At 41.7% G+C, this 17,562-nt stretch overlaps 1 protein-coding gene and 1 long non-coding RNA gene across 2 annotated transcripts in view; one reads left to right on the top strand and one right to left on the bottom strand.

Moving 5' to 3' along the window:
- The window catches only part of stau (double-stranded RNA-binding protein Staufen), a 70,227-nt gene extending 59,778 nt beyond the window's left edge, over positions 1-10,449 (top strand). The window contains 1 exon segment of the mRNA XM_068378499.1: positions 5,302-10,449. Coding sequence (XP_068234600.1) covers positions 5,302-5,373 — 72 coding nt within the window. The 3' untranslated portion in view covers positions 5,374-10,449.
- Positions 10,450-10,652: 203 nt separating this feature from the next.
- The window catches only part of LOC137645663 (uncharacterized), a 97,666-nt gene continuing 90,756 nt past the window's right edge, over positions 10,653-17,562 (bottom strand). Inside the window, exon 3 of the long non-coding RNA XR_011045332.1 lies at positions 10,653-15,693. This is a non-coding gene — a long non-coding RNA (uncharacterized lncRNA). The remainder of the gene's footprint in view (positions 15,694-17,562) is intronic.

Raw genomic sequence — 17,562 nt, 5'->3', positions numbered from 1 at the left:
TGCACTGACTGTGACATGAATTTAACCATGAGACATTTTTTTTTTACCAATGCAGTTTTTATATAAGAAATTTGTTTTGGTCAGAAAACAATGTCTGACATTGTATTGTAGCGTGAAAGTTTTTCTGCTTTAAAGATGTAATGTTTAAGAAGTGTAGGTTTGATAGATAGAATTTAAATGTCTATTTATCACAGATTTTTATCTCTTAATTCATTATAGATTCTATTATTGTTTAAATTTAATGTATATATGTATTATACACACACATTTTTTATCTACATTTCCTTCCCAAATTTATTTGGCCCAGCTCTGTATGAGCTTGACTCATTGACTCATTAGACTGCTTAATTTCCTCCCGTTCAACATCCTGGTGATCCTTCTTGTGACATCAAGTGCTTCAGGCTCATCGCTTTTGGCCTGGGGGAAATGTGGCACTTTCACAGAGAAATATTTTCCATGCCTCGGTACTACCAAATTATAATGAATTTCTGGTTTGTTGCAGTTTGTCAAGGCAAGACTGAACTTTTTCATGATGTAGGCAGCATATCTTTGCAGTGCTTAAAATTATTAAAAAATCAAAGCAAATGAAAATTATTCAAAAAACTTATAGATAATTTGTTGAAATATTACTAAAAAATATCATGATTATGTTAGGGGACTATTTTATATTGAAATTGTGTAATTGAGTGTAACTAAACATGGAGTGAAGTTAAAAAGAAACAAAAAATTGCATTAGGAAACAATAAATTTCTTACCTATCCCATAAATAAAAGGGACACATGTTATAAAATCATAGAGCAGTTGTAAAGCAAAGACAATGAATTTTTATCTACTCCCAATTTTATATTTTATATTTTTTTTGTATAAAACTGTTCATATTTTTACATTTTCCTCAATACCTTGTGAAAATACAAAGAATTCCTTATGAGCTGTGTTGAGATAGATCTGCACCCTTGTGCCCAAACTGCCATGGCAAGCAGTATTCTTTTGACATGCCTTGTGAATATTGCAGGGAGTGTGAGTACCGTGCCTGTCGCAAGGAGAGAACTAAGAGGGATAGGCCCCCTTCATGTCTTTCTTTGTTGAGAACAAGAAGCAGAAGCTTCTCCATGCGACTCACGATCTCTCTCACCCTGATCCTCCTTTACCAGAGCTCCCTGTAACCCCGGTAACAGAAGTTGACAGCTATGGGACATGGCGATCCCGTGTCACTTTCTGATACTAATCCTAATCCTTTAGCTTCGGCCCAAGTATAGCTTGAACCAAGCCCTATTCCAGTATCTTTAGTTCCACATTATAACATTCTACACAGATCGCCATCTTCCCCCACGAGCGTGCTCAGTGGAGACCATCACGCTTTTGTTCCAGATTTTCAGAACCAAGGTGATTTCTCTCTTTTGGATGATTCTTCAATAAAATTTTTGAAGATTTCTCCTCATACTCATCCGAGACCTCCTTCGCGTGTGACAGTTGAGAATGTCATCCCTTCCTCCCGTACAGAGGAGGGCCATCTTCTCCTTAGCTTGTACACATGAGTCAGGCTTGCCTTGTGCACAGAAAGGACCATGGCATCACCTTTCTCCACAGAAGATTCTCTTAGTTCTTCCAAGAAATCTCCATTATCTCATACGACGAGTGGCCCACGTCATCGCCTTTTCTCCACAGATTTTTTCTACAGAAGATTCTCTTGGTTCATCCAAGAAATCTCCACAAGAAACTCACATCTACAGGTTTAGTTGATTCGTCAGACTATGAATCGGTACCCTTTTCAATGTCCAATTTGGAAGGCGAAAGTTATAAATGTGTCAACAAATGCTTCAGTTCCACGTGTAATAGCATACCTACACGCATATGCACTGATGTAATAGTGTAACCATCATCTTATCACGCCATCGCTTGGACACACGACCGAATCATGCTGTGACCCAAGGATGTGTTCTTTCTGAAGTGTCCTATGAATGCGAAACAAGGTTCAACTACCATTGATACCCAAACTGCTTTCAGCTCAAGAGCTCCGACTCATTCAAACCCTTTCCTGTCTTTTAGACGAAATCATCCAGTTAAACCTAATATTCTTAGGTCTGAATAAACAAATATTAATTTTAACTTGCATATTATTCCTCAAGCCACAGAGAGAGTAGCCATTATTCTTCAAGCTAATGAGAGAGTAGCATACCCAGAAATTTCTTTTAAGAGACATTACAGGAAAAAGGTGGCAGAACCCTTGCCTCCTTTTCCTAAGGTGGTACCACCCTCAGCACAGAGTGCTAAATCATCAAACGGGAAACATAGATCGACTTCCCCCCATATTATGCATCCAAGTACAGATATTCCATGTGGAGCTCACCAGATAAATCTTTTTCATCACAGATTTCAAGTTTGGACAGCGAGTTCCCTGCTATCCAGCCTTGACCCTATGGGGACAGAGAATCATATACTAGGTGTGAACATGGCTCAGTTCATTCTGTTTCAGCAGCTTTGTTGCAACGTTCAAGCTATAGGCAAGAACGCTAAGACGTACAATGTAAGGGGAAAATTTCCAATATCGTTCCCAAACAGGAACCTCACTGTGTAACTCTTAAGCAGGAACCCACACATGACTCATCATTGATTATTATTGACAACTCCCCTGATCCTGCTAGTGGGAAGGCTACCAGTTCTGCTGGTGTAACCCCCCCCCCCCTTGAGGTTCTGACCTCTGGATCTAAGATGTCACACTTGCTTAAAATTATGAGTCTTATACATCATCTAGATGGTCTGGGAGTCCTTTTGCGTTTCCAGATTACTAACAGGCGCTATTTTCCTCAATCCCACAGTATGCAGCATAGATTTGATGTCTTTTTGTCGAATCAAGCTTGCAACACTCCCCCACCTATTTAACAATCAGGTCTCAGCTGCCAAGAATTCACTATGATCTAATAGATCAACCAAATTACCTCCATTAACCATTTCTTGCCATAGAAAGTTTTATGTCTATTCAGAGGTGCACCCTAGCCCTCTACCTATTAACCCTGATGTTGCTGCACTCATTCAGGGCATTCCAAGTGATAAGTTAATAAACCTCTTTTCCACCTTTTTAGAACAGAGCTGCAAAACATGGAGGTAGCTGCCATGTCAGCTATTCAGGCTGGTACTGACTGGACCGCTGGTCAGGAACAGTATCAAGCTTTGTAATTACAGAGAATATGAAGAATTCTGACTTAGTCCAACAGTTCAAGGAACTGTTCGGATCTGGGACTGAGGCCTTGGAATTCTTAATCCCCCAGACTGTCTCCCTGTGGGGAAATTATGTACTCAAGCGTAGAGATGATATCTTGGCCAAGTACTCCAAGCAGTTGTCCCCAAGAGATGCACTCTGCCTGCACAACTGTAATGTAGTCCATTTGTCAACTTCTCTCACACCCCCCCCCCTCCTTTACAGAAGTTGCTATGGCAAACTGGAAAACAGAGAAAGTCAACCTATCGTCAATTAAGAGAAGAGCAGTGGAAAACAATTTCCATTCATACAGGGTCAGCAACTTTGGCTCCTGCTGCCTTGCACAGTCAACCTCCAAAAAAAAAGGACCAGAATCCCAACTTCGCCGGAGAGGTCGCATCTCCAGACAGAAGGGCAGAAATCGACGTAGCACCCTCTAGGGAGGACAGATTCTAGACTTACCTTCATTAGGGGTATGCCTGCAGAGCCATTGGGATAGGTGGCAGTTCTTTGGGACTGACCCCTGAATGGTAGAGGTTCTCTGTAAAGGTTATTGCATCCCCTTCATGGACTGTCATCCCCTATTAGCTCGGATTCTGAGAATCCCATCATACTATTTGAGAGGATCTTGAAGAGATCTAGGGGTGGAAGTGTCTCAGGTGCTGGCCAAAGGGGCCTTGGAGGAGGTCTCAGACAGATCCCCAAGCCTACTGTAGCAACCTCTTCTTGGTAGACAAGCTCTCGGGAGTGAAAGTCTCTTAAAGAAGGGAAAATTGGGAAAGGCTTGGGGCCACTGAGAATAGTAAGTAAAATTATTTGAGCATGCTTGAAAATATTAGGAAAGATGCAGGAGGAATAAAAAAGGAAAATTGTCAAAATCAGTCGTCATTATGGCTTCATACCTGTGAGAGATAAGTAATAAGCATTCTTTGTATCGAGGTAACTACAAGAAAAGTACCAAGCAAATGGAAAGATTATCCTTCACTATGTAATAAAGAGCAAGTGTACGGCTGTATGTATGTAAATGTTTCTTTACTGTCATGCTGAGTAGGGGGAAGAGGGAATAGTCATACCCTGGTGAGAGGATAGCCTGAGAAGTATACTTGGAAACCACAATCTCCAACAAATTGCTGAACCAGCGATTTGTAGGTAGGAAAGGGGGAGGGGGTGGGAAGGGTTAAATCTGTGTGTGTGCATATCTATCCAAATATTTAACTGTCATTTTTGATGGGTTGCATACACTAGTATTCTATACTTGTGGATCTTAACTCCCATTTGAATTAGAACAGAAGCAAATACTGTAGTCGAATATCATTAAAAAGGTAGATGGTAACAGAAAGGCCAAAGTTAGTGATGTTACCCTACCATAGCACTAGATCTAAAGTGAAGGCAGTGCCAGATGTATCAAGAATGTTTGAAATAAATATTGGATCAGTGCTTTGTCCTTTGCTGTTTATTTTAGTAATGGGGAAACAAGAAAGAAATGCATGGAAGGGGCCTGGCAAGGGATTTATGCTGTTGACACCTAATGTTAACTGGATATTATAAGGAAGATGGAATGTATATAGTTAGAGGGGCAGAGATTTGATTGCAAAGAAGACAAAGTCAACTCAATCCAAAAGCTAATGGTGACTGGAAAAGACATAAAAGGATAAAATACAATCAGGAAATTGGCCATGTGGTTGCTGTTGAAAGGTTTGTAGGTGAACTCTGTATTGTGTACCAAATGTAACGGATGATGTTGCAAGAGGTGCTCTGGATTACAAAACACTTATACATAGGGCAAGATTTTTTATGAGTAAAATTTATAATTATCTAATTGGAAAGAGGAGAGTTAAGAACCATGTTGTTATGGATAGGCAGGTCTTTAAAGAGGTAAAGCATTTGTTACCTTAAAAACATTTGTGATACCCTTGTTTTATTTTGTATCAGAGAATCCATACAAGTTTGTGATGAATCAATTAGCTGGATGTTTTATGAATGGTAAAACTTTTACCTGTACAGTATGTAATTTAGCATGTAAATTGTGTGCCATATATATTTGGTATTTATATAATGAAAAAAAAATATATGTATTTAAATTAATTACATGTTACTTTTATTAGGCTTGTTTGACTGCACTGAGAGCTTTAGCCAAGATGGGATTGGATACTGTGACAGCAGCCAAGCAAGACTAAAGCCCAACAGATATTACTTGGCAGGAGGATAACGTCAGTGCAAACCTTCAAAGTCATAATTCAATAAGGGTCATTTTCCAGTATTTGTACTTTTTGCAAATGGGCCTAATTGATGATGCAAGCTTACATATGAAGATTGTAATAACAATTTTTGAAACTGAGAATAAGAAATGTAAGGCAAATTAAGAGAGCGTGAGAATTAGGTTAATTTCAAGAATTTTTATGACCATCTTCATATTGTTACATATTTTGTAAGACTGAAGAAGTTTTGCACCAAAGCAACAATCTGGCTTTAAGGTTGAGTTTCGTACTATATGTGATTAGGAACTCAACTTTAGAGATTTCATAGTTGATGTAATCTTCCTATTTTTTTTATGAATTACAATTTCTGCCAGTGTTTTTTACTTCTGAGCTTTGAGACAGATTTTTAGTATTTGTGGCATAATGTGAGTCCTAATATTTAAAAATTTCCATGGCTGAGGCAATAATTTTGGGTAGTGAATATGCGTATGATTAATTTAGCTTTTTTATCTCACTACTGCTAATCTCGCCATATACCTCACTGTCTTCCTCCTTGATATATTTTGACCTTAAGTAATTTGTTTGTAATGTACCTCTGAAGAAACTAGAATTGTTAATGGAAGAAAGTGAGTAATAACCATATATATTATCTTATTGAGTGTAAGTATGGCAAACAGATGATGAATTGAGCTTTTAAGTGTTTTCACTAGAGCTCATTTTTTTCCTTATTAAGCAAAAGAAGAGTAAATTACATGAATATAAATGTGCCTCTCCTGCAGGCGTAGTGTGCCAATGCTGGTTATCTGGTCATGCTGTTGGAGTGAGAAGTGTTTGAGGGAGGGAAGGATATACTACATCCCTTGATGCATTCTAATTCTCCTACCCTCCCTCGGTCACTTCTGCCATCTTGGTTTGGTAGTGGACAAGAACTGCCCTTTGACCACAGGTGCTGTGCTGGATGGATTATATCATTAGTTTTTTTATCTTATTTTACACACTTACATATGCTGATGTTAAATGATGGGTAATTGCTAGTGTTCATGATTAAATGTGATAATTTTGTTTTTCTTTACAAATGTACATATCCAGACACTACTAATGGACAGAACTAAAGGGAAAGCAATAATAAGTATGGAATACAAATTACAATGCATTAATGAATCATAGTACTGCATTAGATTTGTTTTAATTGTACATGCCATGGCATTGTAAAGTTATGTTGATTTAGATTTTTATTTTTAATGAAGCATCAGTATTGTATTTTGGGTGATAGCTTAACTATTGAATATAAGCACTGACTTTGAATCCTCACAGCGATCTGCCTAATCTTCAATGTAAATCACTAACAGTGTATCTCATGCACTGCATACTGGGCTGGAATTTTAAAACAAACTTTTGCAGTAGTGGAAACAATTGTATAGTTGTGTGTTAGTGTTGCAACAGCTGATTGTACTGTAATAAGAGTATTGATTGCTCAACTGCTTAACCATCTGCAAATGAAGTTTTGTTTTAAAACTCTATTGGTTTAGTATCTTGAGCAGTACCATTCTAAGCTCTGTATTTCCCAACAGAACCAGATATGAAATGTGGAGCAGGAGAGTGTTATTTGCCAAAACCCCCTTTTAGGAAGAGCCTGTGTGCTAATAGAACAATAACCTATATGTTATGTAACCTTAACCCATTAGTTATCGGGAGCTGTAATTTAACAAAAATTTCTGCTTGTGATGACGGAAGGGTTGAATGGCAGTGGCAGGTAACACTTTTGTGCTTCATTAACATCGTTGATGCGACTGACTATAATTTGACTACATATGAAGACAACAAGATTCATTGCCTGAGATGGCAGCCAATTCTGGCTCAAGTACCTACCTGTTGGTGTGGTCAAGTGAATGGTCTCGGAAGATAAAGGTTGTAGCTCTTGGGCCCTAGGAAACTGGAGTTGTTTGAAATCTGTTAGGGGCACTTTAAAGTCCACAGATTTTTAGTATCAGGATACCCCAAAAAAATGAAAATGGACTGGTTTTGATTTGTAGTAAATGTCAAGTATTAGAAAATGCTGCAAGATTTTATTTTCAAATGCATGGAAGACATTTTCCAGATTTACAAGGAAATACTATTTAGATAATAAAAAACTAGAAAATTTGGGTTGGGTATACAGTAGATTTTCAATAAATGGTCGTCTTGTATACTTCATTCATGGTAAACGTTAACACATTATTTTTTACTTAACCACACCATCAGGGCATCAGCTATTTTGGCTGGTAAATGTGATGTGTCCCTCAGTTTGAGTGTTGCCAGGAGTTACTGTAAGGTTCTCTATCCCCATCTTATTATATGAATGGAAAGTGAATCTTATTGACACGTGCAAAGCAAGGAATGATAGGTCAGGTCAGGTCATATATTAAGATGACATGAACATTTGTGATGTTGCTGTGAGTATCTTGATGCTTTTTAAGTAACCTGGCACAGGCATAAAGATTTTCAGCTATATTACAAATGCTACTGCTTGACCTCCTATGTAGAAGTACCTTTTAACATATATATATTTATATTCAAAGTGTGTTCTTCTATTTTCATCATTATAGATGCTTAGAAGTTCCCTTTAATAGACATATACTATATACCTTGTAATATATATACTGTGTATTAAAGCAATATGTATATATATTTAAAAGGTGTTCTTCAACAATTGTATCCCATAATTAATTCAAAATGTTTTTTTCTATTTTCATCATGGTTGATGCTTAGAACTACCCTATAATAGTATCATGACTATATATATTGATATATATATAAATATGTATATATACTTTTTCAAGGACTGTATATTCTTTTATGTAGATAATTTGGAAACTTCATTTTTGAGCACACAAATGCAGTACCTAATATTTAAGAGGGTGTCCCATGTGGTTGACAGCTAGAAAAGCTTCCATGATTCATGTTTACCCAGTAATATATATATATATATACTGTATATATATAAATATATATATTTAAAATGTTTTTATATTTTGATCAAGGTTGATGGTTCAGACTTTAGCTATGTATTTTTCCTTATTTCATTAATATATTTAGAAAGTAGGGATTATATTTAGTGGATGTGCTTTGAAACTGCTTTGGTGAACAGTATTGCAGTGTTTACTGAGTAATTATTTTATTGCTTGCATTTTAGGATTACTGTTTAGATGCTTGAGTATTTTTGACTTTGCTGTTGTCTTCATGTCTATTCATTTAGAATATTTGAGGTGTCCTGGGGTGTGAAGGTGGTGGAGCACTTCATGGGTGGTTGTAGCCTTTCTTGGTGTTGATTTATATACCCTGGAGCATGTTTACAGTTGTGTGTTATCATTTTGTTGGTTTTAAAGGAACATTATATCACCTTTTCCTTGCCAATAGTATGAATTGTGAAACAAGATTACTAAGTTTGTAGAATGTTTATTGCTGAAACCAAATATGGAAAATATAATACTGTACACCTTTCTTGGAAACTTAAATGGCAACTAGCATCAGTATTTTTGCATGTTATTATGAAGTTTCTCAATATAATATAGGTTAAGACCTAAAAAATAAAAATTTTTTTTGTTTTTAGTCTTCTTGTCAATAAGGGGCCTTATTGTTTAATTTGTTGTCATTACTAGATGTAATGTACAGTTTTATTTGGCTAGTAAGGAAAAATTTTCTCAAAAGTATTTATAGTAGGATAATGCCTGATTATTATACTCTTGCCTCTAAATTGAATTTTGGTTGTTGGTCATTATATAATAGACCATAATGAATGTACAATGATTACTTGTATCTTAGGCTTTAATGATTTCTTGGAGATAATGAATTAAAGCACCCAAAAGTAGGACCAGCTTTTTAACATTACCTAAATTTTCTTTGATTAGTACGCATGCATGGTCGTCTTTATTGAGAGAGGTTCACATGCAAGTGTTTATTGTTAATTATGTTTTAAATATTTTGATGTTCTTGAAGGTTACAGGACAGAAAAATATGTTTTATTTTATATATTTTTGTAAGGTGTTAGCAGTTGGTATTACACTTGATGCATAATGGTTATTGCATGATTGAGAACACTCATGAACCTTGTATCACATTTTACCATCATTAGATTACCACCACCACCCCAACCCCCACCTCCACCCCAGCTTTGCCTCGAGAGGTGATCTTGATAGAGTCACAGTGTAACTTGGCGAGGAACAAATTCTACAGATGTTATTCTTCTTGTAGCTAAATGATTATTGCACAATGCTTCCTGGTTGAAGCCATATGTAGCTTGAGTACTAATAGGGTTATGTATGATATATTTTTTTAGCCATCATTGTTCTATTTTGTTGAGTTTCTCTTCAAACTTAGTTATATTTTATTTTAGATGATTGTTGGTATGTCATTATTGTTTTTTCAATCAGAGAAAGACTAAATATTTTGTTAGGACAGCGCTTGAGAATTCTTTAGTAGCTGTTAGAGGGTTTATTTGTTTGGGTGAGAATTTTTATTAAGTATCTAGTACAGGTTTGCACCTCTTATTGCATCTTGTTCATCATGTTCACTATATACCATGGGTGTGATAAATACAAATTAAATATTTATGATCAAGAGCGTATTGGTGCTTCCCTGCTTTGTGCACATTGCAGATTTTACCTTTTGGAGACATAAAAATCTCATTCTTAATCCTATCCTACATGTGGAGTACAGTAGTTATAGTTTATTCAATAATAAAGATATTTAATTTTTTTTTTTACTGTAATTTACATGGAAACAGGCATAAAAATATTAGATCTTATGGGGTTAGATTTAATATTTTGATGTATGAATTTGATCTGTACTTAATGTATGACTTTGTTATTGTCTTTATTTGCACATTGTCCTTTTTTATAAGAAGAGTATATGCTTATTGATGTTGATATTTCTGTGATTTTTAAAAACAATGTTTAATGGCATCAGTTTATTGTCAAGTGTAAGGTCACGGAAAGCTACAAAGAATACAAATTGAATTTATGTCCTCTCTAATCTGACTCCGTTTTGATCAAACTCTACAATAAAAGGTTGATCTGATGGCAGTTTTTTTTTACTAGCAATGAATTACATTAAAGTATTATACACAGTTTTAGTTTCTTATAAAAAAAAAAAAAAAAAAAAAAGTTCCAACACGGAGTACTTACCTCCAACTACTTTCTTAGGAGTATCTGGGATCTCCTCCCAACCGACCAGAATTTTGTGTAGTTTACCCTACTCATGTTTTCTATGCTGGGTAACCTCTGGCGGAGTGATACGAGCCATGAGGCGACCCGGGTTCAGAGAGCATGCTTGCTCAGGTCTCGATCTCCGGTAAGTTTTCTGGTTGCATCACGTTAACACCTCGACGCGCTCTCCTTATCCAGTGCGACCCTTTGTGTCCCCAACCCGTTTGTGTCTCACGTGGTCCCATTGTGCTTTTTCCTTACCCTTTCCTACTCTTTCCCTCACCCTTTCCTACTCTTTCCCTCTGTGTTCCTGTGTCTCACGGTGCCTTACTAGTGCGTGATGGAACATCCTCGTCGTTGTCCCAGGCCTATGGCCAGAAAATCGTGTGGCGCTTTTCTGTCTTAGCCTGAAGTCGACCCGCACTCCTTGTGTTCGTCGTGTAGGGGCAGCGTGTGTTCCCCTACGGCCACGTGTCCGGAGTGCGAGTCCTGGAACGAGGTGCAGTGGGTGCGATACGGCACCAAGAAGGCGTCCAAGAGGTCACCTGGGAAGCTGAGTGTCTCCTCCCCACTTACTTCCCTCGGTGCTTCGTCAGATAGGGCTTCTCAGCCGCCTTCCCCTACCTAGAGTAGGGGACGAGGTAAGTCAGTTGCGGGGAAGAGGCCTATTGCTCTTCCCCCAGGAGTCTGAGATACCTAAAAGTGGGGATGTTTTGTCGGTCCAGGCAAGTGGGGGGCCTGAGGGAGGGACAGGAGTGTGTTCGGAGGACGGAGTCCTGGTGCCAGCAGGGCCCGTCTCTTCCGATGATCCTATGTGGGGGAAGGCGGCTGCAGCCTCTTCCCCCGCTTCATGGGCCTGTATTTTAGGTACGTCTACAGCCGGGGGGAGACGCCGAGAAGATGGACTCGCCGCCGTTGGTTCCCCTCAGGTGGGCGCCACCAAGGACGCCCTTCAGATCGCCCATGAGGCTGGAGGAAGAGTTAGAGGCCTGGTTCCCCAGCAAGAAGTTGCCTCGCTCTCCCCCAGCGCCTTCAGGAACGCTTCCGCCCATCTTCATGGAGCCCTCGTCGCCTACGGATCGTCACGTGGAACCACCAGCGACGCGGGATGACTCGGAACCTTTGGTGCAGTCCTACAGGTCGTCGGGCTCCTCGTTCGAGGCTTACTCTTACTCCTTGGAGGAAGGAGCCCGGAGGGACCAAAGGAGAAGACGAGACAGGTCCCGCAGGAGGTGGTCCCGTTCCCGCTCAAAATCTCGACACGCCAGGAGGCACGCTAGATCCCCCAGGAGAGAGTGGTTCGCGGATCTAAAGTAACTGGCTCGCCTTCCACCTTGGCCTCTTCCGGACAGACCAGACCTTCTCAGGCAGCCTCACTTCCAAAGGTTCCACAAAAACCCTCGGTCCCTCCGCCTTCACGCGTTCTACAGCAGACTCTTCCTGGTGGAGAAAGTGACAGGAGGCTGGAGACCGGTCATAGACCTCTCAGCCCTCAACAAGTTTGTGTGCAAGACCGACTTCAAGATGGACACCCCAAAGTCGGTCCTAGCGGGCTTGAGGGAGGAGGACTTCATGATGTCCATAGACCTCAAGGATGCCTACTTCCAGGTCCCTGTCCATCCCTCCAGCAGGAAGTTCCTAAGAGTGAAATGGGGTACTCAAACGTTGCAGTTCAAGACCCTCTGCTTCGGACTGTCGACAGCTCCTCAGGTTTTCACGAGGATCTTCGCAACAGTTTCAGCCTGGGCACATGAACAGGGCATCCGCCTGATTCGGTACCTAGACGACTGGTTGTTGCTTTCAGCCTCAGGAAGTACTGAGGGAGCAAGGCGCGAAGCTCCTGCAGTTCTGCAACGTCTTGGGTATCATCATCAACCTGCAAAAGTCCCAGCTGATACCCTCCACCAGGATGACCTACCTTGGAATGGTCCTAGACTCCCGGTTGGCGAGAGCCTTCCCTTCCACGGAGAGACTGGACAACCTGGAACAGATCCTCCGGCCCTTCCTGTCGGGCCAGCCCAGGAGAGCCAAGGACTGGCAGAGACTGATAGGCCACCTCGTGTCATTGGAGAAGTTAGTCCCCCAGGGGAGGCTCAAGCTCAGGAGAGTGCAGTGGAACTTGAAGGAGCTCTGGAGGCAGGGGGACTCCCCGCACAAGATAGTCCCAGTGTCCCCGGAGACGAAGGAAGTCCTGGAGTTCTGGTACGTCAGATCGAACACCCTCAAAGGAATGCCCTTCCAAGCCGACCCTCCGGAGATGCTCCTGTTCACGGACGCATCCAAGGAGAGTTGGGGTGCCCATCTCCTCGACAAAACAGCAATAGGAAAATGGGAAGGTGAGGAGATGAGCCTGCACATAAACGTGCTAGAGATGATGGCAATACAAAGGGCGGGCCTAGAGTTCATCCAACTGCTCTGGGAAAACACCGTGGCGCTGATGTGCGACAACGCCACGGTGATGGCTTACGTGAAAAAGCAAGGAGGACTAAAGTCGAAGGAACTGTGCAGTCTCACGATGGAGTTCCTAGAATGGGCCAAAGTAGAGCAAATCAAAATCTCTTCCAGGGAAGAGAAACGTCCTGGCCGACGGCCTCAGCAGGATGGGTCAAGTGGTAGGGTCCGAGTGGTCCCTGCACCCAGAAGTGGCCAAGTCCCTCATTCTGAAGTGGGGCTCGCCAGTGATAGACCTCTTCGCCACGAGACTGAACGCACAGCTCCCAGTGTTTTGTTCTCCTGTGCCAGATCCAGCAGCAGCCTTCGAGGACGCCTTCCAGCACCCTTGGGACAACCTCGACGTTTACGCCTTCCCTCCCTTCGGGATGCTCAGACAGGTCCTCAACAGAGTAAGACGGGCGGACAACCTGTGGATGACTTTGGTAGCGCCCTAGTGGCCGGAGAGAGTGGTTCGCGGATCTAAAGGAACTGGCTCGCCTTCCACCTTGGCCTCTTCCGGACAGACCAGACCTTTTCCGGCAGCCTCACTTCCAAAGGTTCCACGAAAACCCTCGGTCCCTCCGCCTTCACTCGTGGAGGTTATCGAGCGTCTCCCGAGGAAGGAAGTGTATTCATCGAGGACGGCGTCGAGGATGTCAGGGTACCTGAGACGTTTGTCAGTTGCGGTATACCAGGCGAAGTGGGCTACCTTCACTAAGTGGTGCTCCTCGAAGAACATCAGGCCGTTAGGGGCCTCTATTTCCGAGGTAGCAGACTTCCTGGTCTACCTTAGGGACGAAGTGGGTACTTCCATCCCAGCCATCAAAGGAGTCTGGGCAGCCCTGGGGCAGGTCTTCCTCCTGAAGGGCATCGACTTAGGAGCCTCCAGACATATCTCCATGTTCATCAAGAGCTTCGAGCAGTCGTGCCCCCCCCCCAGGCCGTTGGAGTGCCCCAGTGGGATGTGGCTAGGGTACTAAAGATGCTTTCGGAACCTCCCTTCGAGCCCCTCAAGGACATCTTAGATAAGGAGCTGACCCTCAAGACGGTCTTTCTGTTAGCTCTGGCATCAGCAAAACGAGCAGGTGAGATTCATGGGCTGTCTTACGAAGTCTCACACTCAAAGGGATGGCGAGAAGCTACCTTCAGATTCTTACCCTCCTTCGTAGCCAAGACTCAGAATCCAGCGGTTTGGGACCCCAGGTTTGAAGGATGCTCGGTGCCAGCTATCCCTCGTTCGGACAACCCAAGGGACTTGCTTCTGTGTCCAGTCAGGGCGGTACGTAAGTACCTTGAGAGGACAGCCAAACTTCGCCCCCAAACCAAGAGTCTGTTCATCTCCTCGGGACTGGTAAAGAAACCAGTCTCCAAAAATACGATCTCCTTCTGGCTGCGGCAGGTGATCATGAGAGCCTACAGTAGTGCAGGGGTTCCTCTTCTGGGGAAGCCTAGACCCCACGACATTAGAGGGCTAAGTACTTCATTGGCCTTTGAGAAGAACATGACAGTGGGCTAAATCCTGAGGTCAGGTACATGGTCTAGTCAGTCAACCTTCACAGCTCACTACTTAAAGGATTGTTCGAGGAGATCCCAGGACGGATTCTCTCTCGGTCCCCTCATTTCCGCGCTCCAAAAGATTTGAAGGCGTAGCCCCAGGGAAACCACGGGCAGTAAGTCCAAGAGACACAGGTTCCTTCCTTACCCCCATTTTTCCCCTATTACCTTCCCTGAAATGACCCTAAAATCCTTTAACTGCCATGGGATACACCGTCAGTGAAAGAATACGTCTCCAAGGATTTTTACAGAGGTTAGTTACTTAGACACTAAGATAGTTTTTTGGGAAGTTTTCCCTATTTCTCGTGTTTTCCTTTGGGGGTCAGCAGAACCTAGCCTCCTATCTAGGTTCCTTTTTCTCTCATCATGGTCTCTGGGTCCTGAGGGACACTCCCACCTCCTAAGGTATAAGTCTCCTAAGAAAGTAGTTCGAGGTAAGTACTCCGTGTTGGAACAAATCTCAAATTTTAAGTAATTTGTATTTTTCCTAACAGTACTTACCTCGAACTACTTTCGGGTTATGGCCCGCCCATCCTACCCCGAGTGCCTCACAGGACTTAGTAGAAACCTATCTGTCAAAACTTACTGGAGATCGAGACCTGAGCAAGCATGCTCTCTGACCCCGGGTCGCCTCATGGCTCGTATCACTCCACCAGAGGTTACCCCGCATAGAAAACGGGAGTAGGGTAAACTACACAAAATTCTGGTCGGTTGGGAGGAGATCCCAGATACTCCTAAGAAAGTAGTTCGAGGTAAGTACTGTTAGGAAAAATACAAATTACTTAAAATTTGTGATGTTAAATGGCAAATCATCCCTCCTGGGACTCAAACTTACACAAGATAAAAATGTTCCCTCATCATTGGATTGATATGCGCTAGTAACCAGGATTAAGTGTGAGATTTTCTATCAGAAAATAGAGAGAACAAAGGGTTACCAGATGAATGGTCCCCTATAGGGGCTTAGGTTGTCAGTGCACTCCTGCAGTGCTGTGTGGGTGCTACCTAATGGTCTTAGCAGGTTCTCTTCAGCCCCTATCGACATTAATTTATATCCCTTTGATCCTTTCTTCTGTTTTGCTGGCCAACCTCTAACCCCTACCTCAAAGTGCAACTGTAGGGGTTCCATAAACTGAAAAACATATGAAGTATCTGGCCTACTTAAGAATTTAAATGATCAGCAAAAAGATTAGTTATTTAATACAGTATAACACATTAATACAAATATTCGACTGAACATATATAATTATTTCATAGAAGCGCATATATCAAGTGTAATAAAAATACTTAACAAAACTTTGAAATTAACATTAAACTACCTGTTGTAAGTACAACTTAGGCTAAACAATCCAAAAGGAAAAACCCATCAGACTATATAACAAATTTATCTTATCCTGAAAGAAGTCTGTACCTAAGCAGATACAAACCCCAAGTCATTTAAATGGGTTACTTCTATTTCTGTTTTCTATGACCAGACAACAAAAAGAAGGGCAGTTTGGTTGCATCATCATTGGTTGCTTAGTATCCCCATTGCTAAGCAGCGTTATGCGTTGCTGTGCGGCTTGCACCACTTTTCTTCTACAATTACGACTTTCATCATCCACACTGGATTACCCTTGTGTATTTATATCATTGTCACTAATTGTGCTTTCATTATCCATACTAAAACAAGTGTGCTTGATTATGGCTAGTATGTCTAGTGTTATGCAATCTTCTCCCGGCCATGTGGCATGGTACCTTCATGAGTCTGGTTTATGTCGAACCGCATTCTTTATACCCCTCTGGTTTATGTCGAACCGCATTCTTTATACCCCTCACGCATGGCAAAAGATGTTCTGTGGAATGTCCATGTGAGTATTGTAGTGTGTGGCCATCCTCTCGGTGGAAGAGATACTGTTCTATACGCAACAAAAGAGTTAAGGGAGATCTTTCTCCTTCCTCGTCTAATTTCAGCAATGGCAAGACGGGCAAGTTCTTTTCTGCGTCAAAAATTATCCCCCATCCTGCTCCGTGTCTTGAGCCTTCCAAGGCTCCAGTTACGGAGAACGAATGCCTTAATTGAATTATTAATGATTATAATTTTATTATGGTATTATCCCCGTGTTGAGCAAGTGCTGTGCTGCGTGCTGGATCCTATCCCAGTACCCTTGGTTCCTGATTATTCAGGAAGTCTGCCCCATTCCAGTACGTGAAACCCTAGAGTCGAGACTGCCATTTCCCACTCATGGGTCAGCCCTGGATGAGGATCCATTTTGTCCTTCTCCAGCTTGTACACACATTTGCCTCGTATCCCCAGGGGTACTCAGCACCGCTGCCACCTTATGAGTTCTCTGGAGTTGGTCCCAGAACTCCCCATTACAATGCAATGAAGTTGCTCGGAGCGCTTCGGCTGTCTCCACAACCGAAACTTTGGCCAAACCAAAATTTTCAAAAACAAATGTGGCTTCTTCCAAGAAAACCCCTAAAAAAGACAGTAACTACAAAATCTTTTTTCATTACGATGATATTCATCAGCATGACGGCTATGATACCATGTCACATGATAATGCATGTTCTAAGCATGCTACCACAACTCGAGCTCGTACAGTATATGAATGGAACTGCCACGCTGTTGTGTTCTATCGTCAGCTTCGGCAACATGTTCTCATATAAATAATAAACTTGTTGTTTTACCAAACTGTACTCGCATAAGTATCTTGCCTAATGTTCATAATGCTTCGAATTTTACATGTTCTTCGGAACAGCAAGAAAATCATTTTTCAGATGAATCTTCTTTTCAGGCTCAGGATAGGAAATAGCCTTGGAACTATTTCCCCCTTTTCCTCGAGTGACGTCAGTTTATCAGGTGCTATAGACGCGGTCCTCGTAGGAGGCATCCAAATGGGCTGCTTCGGGGAAATCCTCCTCACAGGTAGAGTTCAGAAGGAAACTCCCTGTTATTCCTTCGAAATCTGCCAGGAGTGAGCATGACTCCTCCTGTTCTTTCTCTGCCTCTTCTCTA

The sequence above is a fragment of the Palaemon carinicauda genome, chromosome 8 (assembly GCF_036898095.1).
Source record: "Palaemon carinicauda isolate YSFRI2023 chromosome 8, ASM3689809v2, whole genome shotgun sequence".
Taxonomy (NCBI): Eukaryota; Metazoa; Arthropoda; class Malacostraca; order Decapoda; family Palaemonidae; genus Palaemon; species Palaemon carinicauda.
This window is presented reverse-complemented; position numbering and strand designations above follow the sequence as displayed.